The sequence below is a fragment of the Neoarius graeffei genome, chromosome 10, assembly GCF_027579695.1.
Source record: "Neoarius graeffei isolate fNeoGra1 chromosome 10, fNeoGra1.pri, whole genome shotgun sequence".
Taxonomy (NCBI): domain Eukaryota; kingdom Metazoa; phylum Chordata; class Actinopteri; order Siluriformes; family Ariidae; genus Neoarius; species Neoarius graeffei.
The window spans coordinates 77,497,207-77,510,342 of record NC_083578.1 but is presented as its reverse complement, the minus strand read 5'-3'; the positions used below and the strand labels follow the sequence as shown (position 1 = coordinate 77,510,342).

Below are 13,136 nucleotides of genomic sequence, written 5' to 3'. Positions count from 1 at the left end.
TTTTTATTTCCCATGCTTGAAAGGGTATGATCCTGCTCATCGTGTCCTTTTTTTTTGATGGAGTAGGTGAAATAGTGCTGCAAATGGCGTTTCAACGCAGACGTGTAAACGACAGTTGAATGCTATTTTCAAGATGAAGGAAGAGTTGCGTGATGCTTTGAAATATCTCTTAATCCATTCATCAATGCACAAAATTCGCTTTGCTGCTTAATCCATACCACAATGCACACAATTCGCTATGCTGCTTTTAAATAGTACATTTGAGGCATAGGCGCACGTTACACAGTAGGCCGAAACAAAATATTTTTTTCTCGGTAATACCGTATACCCCGGGAAAACACAGACAGTTTAAAGGTATCAAAATTTGGATACCGCCCAACCCTAAAAAATATATATATAATTTTTTTATATATATAAAAAAAAAAATTGGGGGGGGGGGGGGGTAAAATATTTATTTATTTATTTATTTTTTCTTCAAACGCATCATGTGAAAATCTAGTTGTGAACCCAGTATTGTGAGTTGGGAAAATCGTTGTAAAGTCATATCATTACATCAGTGAGTCATGTATGTGGAGAATCATGGCATTTGAGAAACTGCGAAATGTGTTGGCCAGTGTCATAATGTCAGATCTGGAGGTGCCCAAACGTTCACTGCTGTTTATGCTCACGATGAATTAAGATCAATCTTCATTTTCATGTTATTTTTCAGAAAATGACCCATGTGATCATTCTTGTATTTCATGGATATATCCTGATTTTTTTTTTCTCCCCCCCCCGTAAGGAATCTAGGCGAGTGTGTTAAGGATGTTGGAGGGAGCGTGCCGGGATGGCTACCTGGCTGTAGGTGAGGAGGAGCTGGAGGCCAAGCGGCTGCTGCCCAAGCACAATAAAAACTGGATTGACCTGGAGAGCAAGCTGACTGTGGGCCAGTACGTACTCTGTCGCTGGTCTGATGGCCTGTATTACTTGGGCAAGATCCATAGGGTGAGTCAGTGTGACTGTGAGCACTGGAGCGTAACCATGTGTGCAGCAGTGTGTGTTTCAGTATTATAGCTCTCTTGAAATCAGCGCAACTGAACTTAAATGTTTATAATATTCAAGACATCACCACTCATCTGCAGGGTTTCAGCTTAAAGGCAAACAAAACTCCGATTTCAACACTCATCCAACTGCCTCAACTTGCTGCGAGTAGAAAAGATAATGAATTACGCTACAGATTGACCTGTGTGTAAGGCTGCTCAAGTCATTTAATATTTTGAGTACAAATTTCTTAATGAAACAAAATCGTCTGCAATATTGGTGAGCTTATCTGAAGTTAGCTAATTGGCTCAGAAACAGTAAGTTTAGGGGGGTTTTTTGGTTTTTTTTATAGATATAATTGACTCAAGTTTTCCATCCGTTTGCTGGTGTCCCTCGCGCTTTAATACACACACACTTTTGTTATTAATTTTACTCGTGTTACTGAATAATTCATTTGGGAACTACAATAATATTTTAATATTTTCATTTAAGATGAATAATCAGTTAAACCTTTTAAGGAGTTTCTGACCTTTTCAGAGTGCGCTCTGAAGATTTTCTGGTCTCTGCTTCCCAGGAAAGAACCCAATATTTCAGTATAACGCAAGCAAGTTGTAAATGCCATGTCACTTTAGTACAAACTTGATAGATTTTGTTTTTTGTTTTATGACGTCGACATTATGGAGTCAGTACAAAAACCATTTTAGATTCCAAACCGTTTTTCAGCGCAAAAGCCGACTTTACAGAAAAATGGTGTCAGTAAAGAAAGGGGATATATTACTGTATGTAAGAGACACTTTTCAGATTAAAAACATGAAAGCTGCTGGGTTTTGCTGCAAAATTTAAGAAAGTGTGGCACAGCGCTCGAAACTAACGGTGTCCCGACGTCCCGGGGACCATAAAAAATGTCATCGGGACACACAATTATCATATCTGGGACAATCCCGGGACAATGGAAAAAAAATGGATCTAGAAAAAAAGTTCTACATTAATATTCTTTACAAAGCCGTAACACATACGTAGACATTCACCTAATTTGTCAATTTTAATTTTAAAACGTTAACAGCGAAAAATACATAATAGCTACACTTTCGATGCACCTGCATCCGTAGGCTACAGAGCAGCGCATTCTGTTCTAGAATCTTCGGCCGGAGTCCGCATTATATGGACTTGGAATGGAACTGCTACCGCACACGCTGCGCCGACTCTCGCCAGAACAAAAATGCTGAAGTGGTTGAAGCGGACCGACCGCGGGGAAGAAACTGAAAGCCCAGACATAACGTCTCCGGGACCTTCAGGATCCAAAGTGTCATCGCCTGGTCTGCAGGCAACGCTAGCAACTGAATGAACTTAATGAACACTGTTAGACACGTTATAAAATACAACAGGAATGATGTGGATGATATTGACGGAAGATACCGTTCAACAGAATAAGTGAGTTTTCTTGGTGTCTTTCTAGTTCAGAAAGTTTAGTCAGTCAGCAGCACAACTAGGCTCGGACCTGGCACTCTGCTGATGGTGCTAACATTTGCACCCACGTTTTGGCAGTGAAAGTTCATAAAAATGGATAACGGAAAGTTCATAAAAATGGATAACGGTAATGGTGAAAATGATAAGTTGGCCTTATAAGTGCCAACAGATATTCAAGGTATAAGTAGATGAAATGAACATAAAAGGGGTCTTATTTTCAACTAAAGTGTACTGCAGATGTAGGGAGTTGAAACATTTTCTGAATGAGCTAGTTGGCCCCTTTAAATAAACGGGTATCTATTCATACAGTGAGATCGCCAAAGTTTAATAAACTGAAAATGCAATAACTGTAATTTTGAAGTAGATGATGTATAGGACATGTGTCGCTTGTGTCTTGTGACTTATTGTAAAAATGATATAAAGGGTTCAGAATCGCATAGTTACAAATATAATAGTAACTTCATATGATAATATTAACCACTGGTTATTTCAGAGAGGAAAAAAATGGGGACACTATTGCTTCCATTCGGGACAACACAACACCAGAATTCGGGACCACTGGGGGACACAAAGAGAAAAAAAGTTAATTTCGAGCCCTGGTGTGGCAGTCAAAGTGTCCAGAAGAACCGTGGCTGGTTCTGCAAGATGCTCTGTAAAACCTACAGCTCATTTCCGCATAAAACTGCACTCGTTGTACTCGATGACTTTTTATCCCCCACTGGCTGAAAGGCCTGAAGGGGGATTATGTTGTGGTGGTTTCTGTCTGTCCATCCATCCGTTTGTCCCGGGAAGGGTGCTCACCTTCTGAAATTGACTCCTCTTAGAATTTTTGGAGGAATTTCACGAAACTTGGCGGGATTCTTTGTTGGTAATACGCGCATTTTGTTAAATTGGTCACATTTTACCAGAGTTACAGACCTTGATGAACAAAATTATAATTTGACAATTTCATGTGTGTGTTTTGCTTCCGAAATCAGTTTTTAGAGGAATTTCACGAAATTTGGTAAAAGGCATCATATGTTTGTAGTACGCATTTTGTTCAATTCGGTCGCATTTTACCAGAGTTGTGGCCCTTGATTAACAAACTTGTACTTTTACAATTTCATGAAAGTTTACTTGCTTTCTGATGTCAACTCCTCTCATAATTTTTGGACAAATTTCTCGAAGCTTGGCAAAAGGCCTTGTTATATGATGGTAATATGCATATCGCAATTTTGTTAAATTCGGTCCCATTTTACCAGAGTTATGTTCGAGTTGCCAGCAGGGGATATTGTGCTCTCAGAGCGCTCGTTTTTTTAAGCACAGAGTCGTCACAATAAATATTGACTTTGTTTAACTGAACTATTTACTGCTCTTCATGCATAGGCAGGGCTCGAAATTAACTTTTTTTTTCTTTGTGTCCCCCAGTGGTCCCGAATTCTGTGTTGTATTGTCCCGAATGGAAGCAATAGTGTCCCCATTTTTTTTCCTCTCTGAAATAACCAGTGGTTAATATCATATGAAGTCTCATCTCATCTCATTATCTCTAGCCGCTTTATCCTGCCCTACAGGGTCGCAGGCAAGCTGGAGCCCATCCCAGCCGACCATGGGTGAAAGGCGGGGTACACCCTGGACAAGTCGCCAGGTCATCACAGGGCTGACGCATAGACACAGACAACCATTCACACTCACATTCACACCTACGCTCAATTTAGTCACCAGTTAACCTAACCTGCATGTCTTTGGACTGTGGGGGAAAGCGGAGCACCCGGAGGAAACCCACGCGGACACGGGGAGAACATGCAAACTCCGCACAGAAAGGCCCTCGCCGGCCCCGGGGCTGGAACCCAGGACCTTCATGCTGTGAGGCGACAGCGCTAACCACTACACCACCGTGCCGCCCATCATATGAAGTTACTATTATATTTGTAACTATGCGATTTTGAACCCTTTATATCATTTTTACAATAAGTCACAAGACACAAGTGACACATGTCCTATACATCATCTACTTCAAAATTAGTTATTGCATTTTCAGTTTATTAAACTTTGGCGATCTCGCTGTATGAATAGATACCCGTTTATTTAAAGGGGCCAACTAGCTCATTCAGAAAATGTTTCAACTCCCTACATCTGCAGTACACTTTAGTTGAAAATAAGACCCCTTTTATGTTCATTTCATCTACTTATACCTTGAATATCTGTTGGCACTTATAAGGCCAACTTATAATTTTCACCATTACCGTTATCCATTTTTATGAACTTTCCGTTATCCATTACCGTTATCCATTTTTATGAACTTTCCTTGCCGAAACGTGGGTGCAAATGTTAGCCACATCAGCATAGTGCCAGGTCCTAGCCTAGTTGTGCTGCTGACTGACTAAACTTTCTGAACTAGAAAGACACCAAGAAAACTCACTCATTCTGTTGAACGGTATCTTCCGTCAATATCATCCACATCATTCCTGTTGTGTTTTATAACGTGTCTAACAGTGTTCATTAAGTTCATTCAGTTGCTAGCGTTGCCTGCAGACCAGGCGATGACTCTTTGGATCCTGAAGGTCCCGGAGACGTTATGTCTGGGCTTTCAGTTTCTTCCCCGCGGTCGGTCCGCTTCAACCACTTCAGCATTTTTGTTCTGGCAAGAGTCGGCGCAGCGTGTGCGGTAGCAATTCCATTCCAAGTCCATATAATGCGGACACCGGCCGAAGATTCTAGAACAGAATGCGCTGCTCTGTAGCCTACGGATGCAGGTGCATCGAAAGTGTAGCTACTATGTATTTTTCACTGTTAACGTTTTAAAATTAAAATTGACAAATTAGGTGAATGTCTACGTATGTGTTACGGCTTTGTAAATAATAATATAGAACTTTTTTTCTAGATCTATTTTTTTCCATTGTCCCGGGATTGTCCCAGATATGATAATTTTGTGTCCCGATGACACTTTTTATGGTCCCCGGGACGTCGGGACACCGTTAGTTTCGAGCGCTGTGCATAGGTCGCGTTAACCGACAATTGTCCGTCATTGACGGATTTTTTTTTTAGCTATGACGGAAAAATCTGAAGGCCGTCGGTCATTTTGACGGATGTTTATCGTTACCATTACCAATAACAATAATAGCCTAATAATAACAATAAAACATAATGAAACACACAATTGAAATGATTGGCAAGTTGTGGCAGAGTTTTCTTACATACAGTATACATAGTCTTCACTGCCGTCACTGTCAATCTGAGCCGACGTTGCGGCGTCTTGATGTTCAGTGCATAGGCTGCTCATGTATACATTGTAGCCACTGCGCAAGGCTGTTCCGCCCATCGTGCTCCTGACCGCGCTCTGACTTTTCTAACCACTAGCACAGTGAGATGGATTAATGTTTCCTTTTTCTGCAGAAGACACGTCATTTTTGCTATTCAAAAAAGAGATGCATTGGGTTGTTTGTGTCGTTTCCCTGCCTGTACGTCTTGATGCAATAGCGCTCATTTAGGCTAGTTGTTTTTAAAATGAAACAAATGTCGATTTATTGTATTCTTCCCTAGGAAGCTTAGGAACATCACTGCTCGAATATCTGCTAAACTATCATTTTAATGAGAGCACGGGTAGACAAACTAACATTTAAACATAACTTCGTTTTATTTAAGACCTTCCGTGTCAGGTTCCAGGCTCCGCCGAGCCGAGCCGCGGGGTGCAGCTGCACCACTGGTGCAGAAAGACCGCATGCTGCAGGATTTCCTCCCTATGAAGAGAGTACTAGCAGGGTCGGGAAATCCAACTTTCAGAGGCTCTTGCCGGCTTCTGATCACTTCCCTGGGAGAAATGTTTCCCGACTTCAGAACTTTGGCTGAAGTGGCGCTGGTTATTCCAGTCTCCAGTGTCGCAGCAGAGCGCGGGTTCAGCCTTCAGAATAAAATTAAAACGTCAGTGAGAAGTCGTCTGTCCGAGGCAAAGACGCAAAATTTAATGACAATTGCCTCGGCAGCAGTCTCCATTGACGACTTTGATTACGCACAAGTGAGCTCCCGATTTAAATCCATGCGGGCCAGAAGGAAGGTTTGAGCTCACGCAAACAGGTCAAATTAGATTGTCACTTAAATCGTTGTAGTGGACTGTTCATATTTTAACTGCAATTGTCTTGCTACGTTGTAAAATAACATTGTTCATATGCCCGTTAAGGCACAACAGCCGCAATGTTTTTAGCGGAGGGAAAATGGGTTCACAAGTGACCGAACGTCAGAATCTCTGTTCATCTTTTTTCATCATAAATACATAAATGATTAAATAATACAAGCTTGTTCTGTGAATTAATTTTTAAATGAAAATGAGTCCATGAAAACACGTTATTAAATATATAGCATTTATAGCCTATATACATTGTCATTTAAAAGTTAAAATAAAATGACAGATAATAATGGACAATGACGGAATTTTTACGACCCTGTCCGTCAAAATGACGGACAATGAAAAAGTCTAACGTAACCACTGTCTTCATGGTTATTTTATTTATTTAAAAAAAAAAGTCCGTCCACCAGATGCTCAGATTATGGATTGAGTTATACCTGCTGCATTAAACTACCAAGCCGCCATACAAGCCAAAGCGAAATTAGAGCAAGGGAAGTTACTGTAAATCGGAAATGAAATCATGTGCATGCAACCCAAAATGGTCCATTTTCCAGGCACTGACTAGAGATACCTTACAGAACTTTGTGAATCCATTAGGAGACTATCTCGACTGTAGGTTATTATTGGCGAATTTCCCAGATTTGTTGAGTAACAGACAACAAAATGCTGCTCGGAAGGTCAAGAAAACACGTGAACTATTAGTGCGACCAAGCAAATGTTGCGTGGAAACGGTGGTCGATGCAGTTTCACTACAAATCAGTGTCATTCGCTGATTTTTATGGCAGAAGTATGATGTTAAGAGTGGTAAATGTATTCCATAGGGGCGCTATCGAGATGATTCATTGATAGTTACTGGATCAGCCAGCTAAAACGATGCAAAATATCATGATTTTCAATGCCGTTTCTACGCGTTCTGTAAACAGAGCATCTGGGGCAAAAATCCCATGGCGCAACACATGTCGAAATATTTAATTTTATTTTAAAAAAAAAAAGGTAGTTTCATGTATAATGTGCAGTTTTATGTTCAAAGACTTGCGCACAGTCCTGAGTATCGATAGAATAAGCCATGATTGGGAATACTGGTAACTGGAAAATAATCAACGATGCAGTGCTGTTCCAGCCCAGTGTGAAGCTAAATTTCTGTTACAAACCAAAGTTGATTACCTTCCAATAACATGTTCCACTTGTACCACAGCGGTTTTCCAAAGCTATAGATGAAAGTCTTCCGGATTTACCTGGAAATCTCCGGTTTTCCGAATGGAGAAATGTATTTTTTGGATTTTTTACGTTCCTAGATCCAGCGTAATACTTCGCATCGTCTTTGCATGGGCGCAGTCCGTAAATAGCCCAAACATAGTTCATTGATTAAAGACGGGTGTTTTGTTTTAACAGGGCGCATGCCGGAGCTCGTTAGGTGCACAGGACTGACACCGTTCTGCGCAAGCGCAACACAATCTCACTAGACAGCATGTTGTAGCTGCAGTCTTTTTAGTAATTACAAGTGTTTCCTCTTGTGTTAATAATTCGCCATGTCAAAACAAGCAAAACTTTCCTCCTCTTTTCGATGTGAAGAGAGGTAAGCAATTTGTCGTTCCCCCCCCCCCCCCCCCCCAATCAAAGTTGCATTTTGGTTTCGAAGCTGTTTTAGTGCTGTTTCTAAAACACATCAAGAAAACGTGGAAAAAACAGCAATAATGGAAGAGCTGTTTTTTAAGCTGCCTAAAACTAGCAATGGTAATTTATTTTTTTGTTACATAATGCACTCAGGCTGCCAGGCAGTGTGTGGGCCCACCCCCCAAAAAAAAAAATCCTAGTTACGCCCCTGATTTATATGAGAAATTTGGTTTTCATTGGTGTTGAAATTTACAGACAATACGAACTAATGTAAACAATTGGCTTCAACTCGCATAAATATGAATTGGAAATGTTTAGTTCACTTTAGCTTCTGCAAACGCACAACTCTACTAAAAGATTGATAAACGAGGCTCAATGTCCCCAACATTTGAAACCTGAAAGCTTTAGAAACTCTAACAGACCTTTTACTTTTTAACAGTACTGTTTTGGGATTTTGCTGAGTTTACCTTCAACAGTCTTTTTTTTTTTCAAAGTAATGAACTGTGTAGCAGGAAATTCACCGCGTTTTCTATATGCGCTCCTGAAAATTACTCATTAACTAGGGGAATTAAATTTGATATTTTTGACGTTAGTTATTAATGTACATGAAAGAAAGGCTTTAAAGTTATAACTTGTTTTAGTGAAAATAAGTACTAAAATGCACGAGAATGCAGGGTCTTGCGTATTTGACTTTCAAAAGTTCAGGATTTTTTTTTTTTTTTCTTGGCTCCACTTTCATCTCCACAAAGCTAACGTTTTATTTATTAAACAGTGAATGATGCCTTGTGTGTTTCTGTTTATAGTAATTTTTTTTTTTGTGGAACGCCCGTGAACCGTGAAGTTACTTCCTGTTATCACTTTCTGTTAAATTTAGATGGTGACACACACACACACACACACACACACACACACATATATATATATATATATATATATATATATATATATATATATATATATATATATATATATATATATATAAAAAGTTACCAAGAAACTGCAGAGCTCAGTGTTCCTATGTCTGAAAACATAAAGGAATAGATTTATTTCTGGCTTAGAAAACATCTCCGTATAGATGTTTGTGAGGTGTCCATTTGCCCCACAGCACTGTGGGGAAAAAATTGTGAATTGTGCTCCATTCGCTAGTGTGACCTTGCTTTGGTTAAATATAGGCTTATGATGTATAAAAAAAAAAAAAGCGCCTTTTTTAATGCAAGTTTGTAAATGTGCAGTAGTATTTATAGGCTCATGAAGACCATGATTAGCTAGAGCTTAAAGGAGAATTGAAGGTCTTTTTTTTTTTTTTAATCATAATTCTATTTCTCATTTTATAAAATATAGGAATGCATTTTTGATAGCTATTTTGTCGCTGCTATAGCAAGTTATGAGTGTTTTGAAATATGCTCTGTAATATCAGTCCATATGTCAAAGCGATGGCCGTAAACGAGATTCATTGAGACCTGTGCGAGACATTGTAGGACGGAAGTAAAACGTACACCGGAAATCAAAATGACCAACATCTGCTAACGTCGTCAAGACGCGTGCGCCCTCTTTCGAATGCTGACGTCATCAAGCTGGAAGTTTTGTTTGTTTTCATAGCAATCAGCAAAGTTTGAAAAAAGTAGGCAGTAATCATCATTTAAACTCGTTTTTATGCAATATTTCGTTTAGAAAACAGTTTTCAAAATGGCTGCGCTGACACGTCACGTTTCGAAGTCTTGCACAAGTCTCGTGAAGATCGCACGGGTAAGCGACGCCTGCCGTGGACCAAACGAACTAAATTCAACACGGCTAAAAACCGAACAGGCCGATAAGTATAATATTTAATTGCAATTAGTTGCCAATACGAGCCATGATATAAGGTTACTAAAACCGAAAACATAACTGAAGAACACGTTAATGAGGAAATAAAGCAAGTTTAAAAATGACTTCAGTTCTCTTTTGACTGTGCTTGTGTTTTTTCATTGAGCCTGGAGTTGATCTGTGTCCTCGTGTCAGGATCATGGGACAATACCCATGAGTTTTATGTATAGCAATTAAGAGCGAGCCCTTACATATTGTGTGTGTGTGTGTGTGTAGGTTAGCTCTTCAAAGCAGAGCTGCTTCGTCACGTTTGAAGACAACTCCAAGTTCTGGGTGCTTTGGAAGGACATACAACATGGTAGGCAGCGTCTGTGACTTTCTTCTCCACCAACACGTCTGCTGTTTCCATGGAGCTGTGAAGAAGCATGTAGATTTCTGTCACTTTAATGTAATTCAGGGCACTCGTCCTAATTAGCGTTTTGTGAATTTCAGTGGGTAAATGTAGCCTGGATGATCTGAGTGCAGGTGTGTGTATGCACATGATGTGAATGTGTAATTATGCTGCATGGTTTCTCTCTCTCTCTCTCTCTCTCTCTGTCTCTGTATTTTTATTTTTTTTCCTTTTTTCTCTCCTCCCCTTGTTCCCCCTTGTGTGTGTGAAACTCAGCTGGCGTTCCGGGAGAAGAGCCCAAATGCTATGTGTGCTCTGAGATGACTGTGGTGTCTGAGAATAAGATCCTTATCTGTGGAAAATGTGGAATTGGTGAGTCATTTCTCAGCACTAAAAATTGAGAATAGTTGTTTTTCTTCTCCCCCTCCAGCTCACATTTACATGAGGTTAGTCTGTGGAACAGAATTTCATCTATGCAAATACCAACCAAGCAGATGCACCAAGAGCTACAGGTCAGGGGTGAACACAACATAACGGTATAGTGCAATAAGGGAACATCTAAGTAATTGATCTAGTTGATGAGTTACCTGAATTAAGGCTTTTTTTTTAAAATAAACTTTATGGTTTATATTAGCTGACCTGAATATCATTTTTATTTTCGCAAGGGGAGACCCTCGAAAAACCATCAGGTTTCAGGCCTCCCCTGTATGTGTCTTGTATTTATTTTAAGCCAGTTTTTTTTTTTTTTTTCTTGTATGTGCAATAAACACAAAAAACAAAACATGAAGTATTTATATATTTAAAAAAACAACTTGTCAACATCAGAGAATATTCCTAAACAAAGTTTGGGTGCTTCCACATATCCACAGTTGAATCGAACTCTGGTGTATTTTTTCCCCTCCAGGCCTGGTGAGAACACTGCAGTTGCACTCTGATGCAGAATGAAGCAATCTGTTTCCAGCTGCAGTTTGATAGGCATGTAAAGATGCATCATGGAACAATAAATTGCGATGCAAATGTATGATCAGTCGACTCAATGAAATAAGTGAATCGTGATTATAATCAGGCTGTCGCATCTTAGTTTTTCCTAGCTGTAATTGTGGTGTTTAGACAACAGAGGGCATGGTAACACATAATCACGTGTGACTTCACTCTAGGCGGAAGTAACGCAGCACTAATGCCGTCAAAACGCACAAACGGATCTAAAATGGGAAAGACCTGTTGTGTGATTAAACAAGAAATCGGAGCTCTCTTTTTGCAGCCCGCTGACAGCTAAAGAGGAGCAGATGGAGGTACAAATGTTCGTAAATTTTATTCAAGGTAGACTGCCTTTCAAATTTTAAGTGTGGGTTGTAAAAAAAATAAATAAATTGTCCCTGACACCTAATTATTTCTATTTTGGTCGACCAAAAGCTGTAGACTACTTCTAATTTTAATAGAACAATTAATGAATTTAGGGCTTCATGACCCTGAATCCCCACCCCCACCCCCCACCATGGCCCAATTCAAGATACTTTCCCTGTCTGCGCAAGGCATTCTGGGATACAAACTTAAAACAGAAGAGAAAAACGGAGGATGCGAATGAAACGACGAACGGAAAGCAAGAAGAAAAGATGTTCTGTTGCGAAGAAAAGGAAACGCAGGACCAAACTAATAAATATCGGCGGCCAGCTGATCAAAACGCTTCAAGATGTGATCAGCTGTTCGTTTAGCGACAATGATGTAACGGAGTGCTCGGTCAAAGGTAAACCTGCGCATGCGCACACGGACTTCCTGTGTCTGCTTGACTGCGAAGCGAGTGATTTCATGCTTATTTGCTCAGGAATCCCCTCTAATTAAATTACTTCCCAGCCCCAGAATGATGAGAGATAGCAGGAATGAACATGTATCATAATGACCAAGTTTCACAGAGAACTATATTTCACTGATTTTTCTGAAATCGAAAGGCTGTGTAGTTTTAATGAAAGGAATATTTTAGTTAATAGGCTATGATTCCTTCCAGTCTTTCAAAGTGTCAATAAATAATTGCTGGTTGTTAAGAAAATGAAATGGTGGGGGTTAAACTTACCAAAATGTATTTTTAAGTTGATAAAGAACAGGAAAATAAATGCCGCCTTTTTTTTTTTGGTGGTAAAGTTAGTGTTTTCAAAAATATTGTGGGAAAATTGAATCGTGAATTGGGTGAGTCGTTACATGCCGAGAGTTTGATAGCACTGAGAAAGAAAGCTATTTGACTATGAATCAACTCGCGTGCAGGAAATGAATCGGACCTGTGATGTATTTTGTTCGGACTTTTGACTTGAGCTGCTCAACTGAATGAGTGACTCCCAAACTGAGCCAAAGGACAGAGAGCTGTAGTGCTGCGGAAGTGTGACGCGTTCTGGATATTTGAACCAACATGTAGAAAGAGAAAATGAGTGCAAGATTCGATTTGTAAAATGTTTTAAAACTAGTTATTGATGCACTACCGTTCAAACGTTTGGGGTCACTTTGAAGTTTCCTTATTTTTGAAAGAAAAGCACTGTTCTTTTCAATGAAGATCACTTTAAACTAATCAGAAATCCACTCTATACATTGCTAATGTGCTACTGTAAATGACTATTCTAGCTGCAAATGTCTGGTTTTTGGTGCAATATCTCCATAGGTGTATAGAGGCCCATTTCCAGCAACTCTCACTCCAGTGTTCTAATGGTACAATGTGTTTGCTCATTGCCTCAGAAGGCTAATGGATGATTAGAAAAC

At 39.7% G+C, this 13,136-nt stretch overlaps 1 protein-coding gene across 2 annotated transcripts in view; it reads left to right on the top strand.

Annotated features, from left to right (window-relative positions):
• Positions 1–13,136, top strand: part of phf19 (PHD finger protein 19) — a 127,540-nt gene that overhangs the window by 23,300 nt on the left and 91,104 nt on the right. Inside the window, exons 2-4 of one of the 2 annotated variants that reach the window (XM_060932351.1) lie at positions 782–984; positions 10,280–10,361; positions 10,671–10,766. In XM_060932351.1, coding sequence (XP_060788334.1) covers positions 805–984; positions 10,280–10,361; positions 10,671–10,766 — 358 coding nt within the window. In that variant the 5' untranslated portion in view covers positions 782–804. Of the gene's footprint in view, positions 1–781; positions 985–10,279; positions 10,362–10,396; positions 10,452–10,670; positions 10,767–13,136 lie in introns of those variants that run through there. The other variant, XM_060932352.1, reaches the window with a different exon arrangement.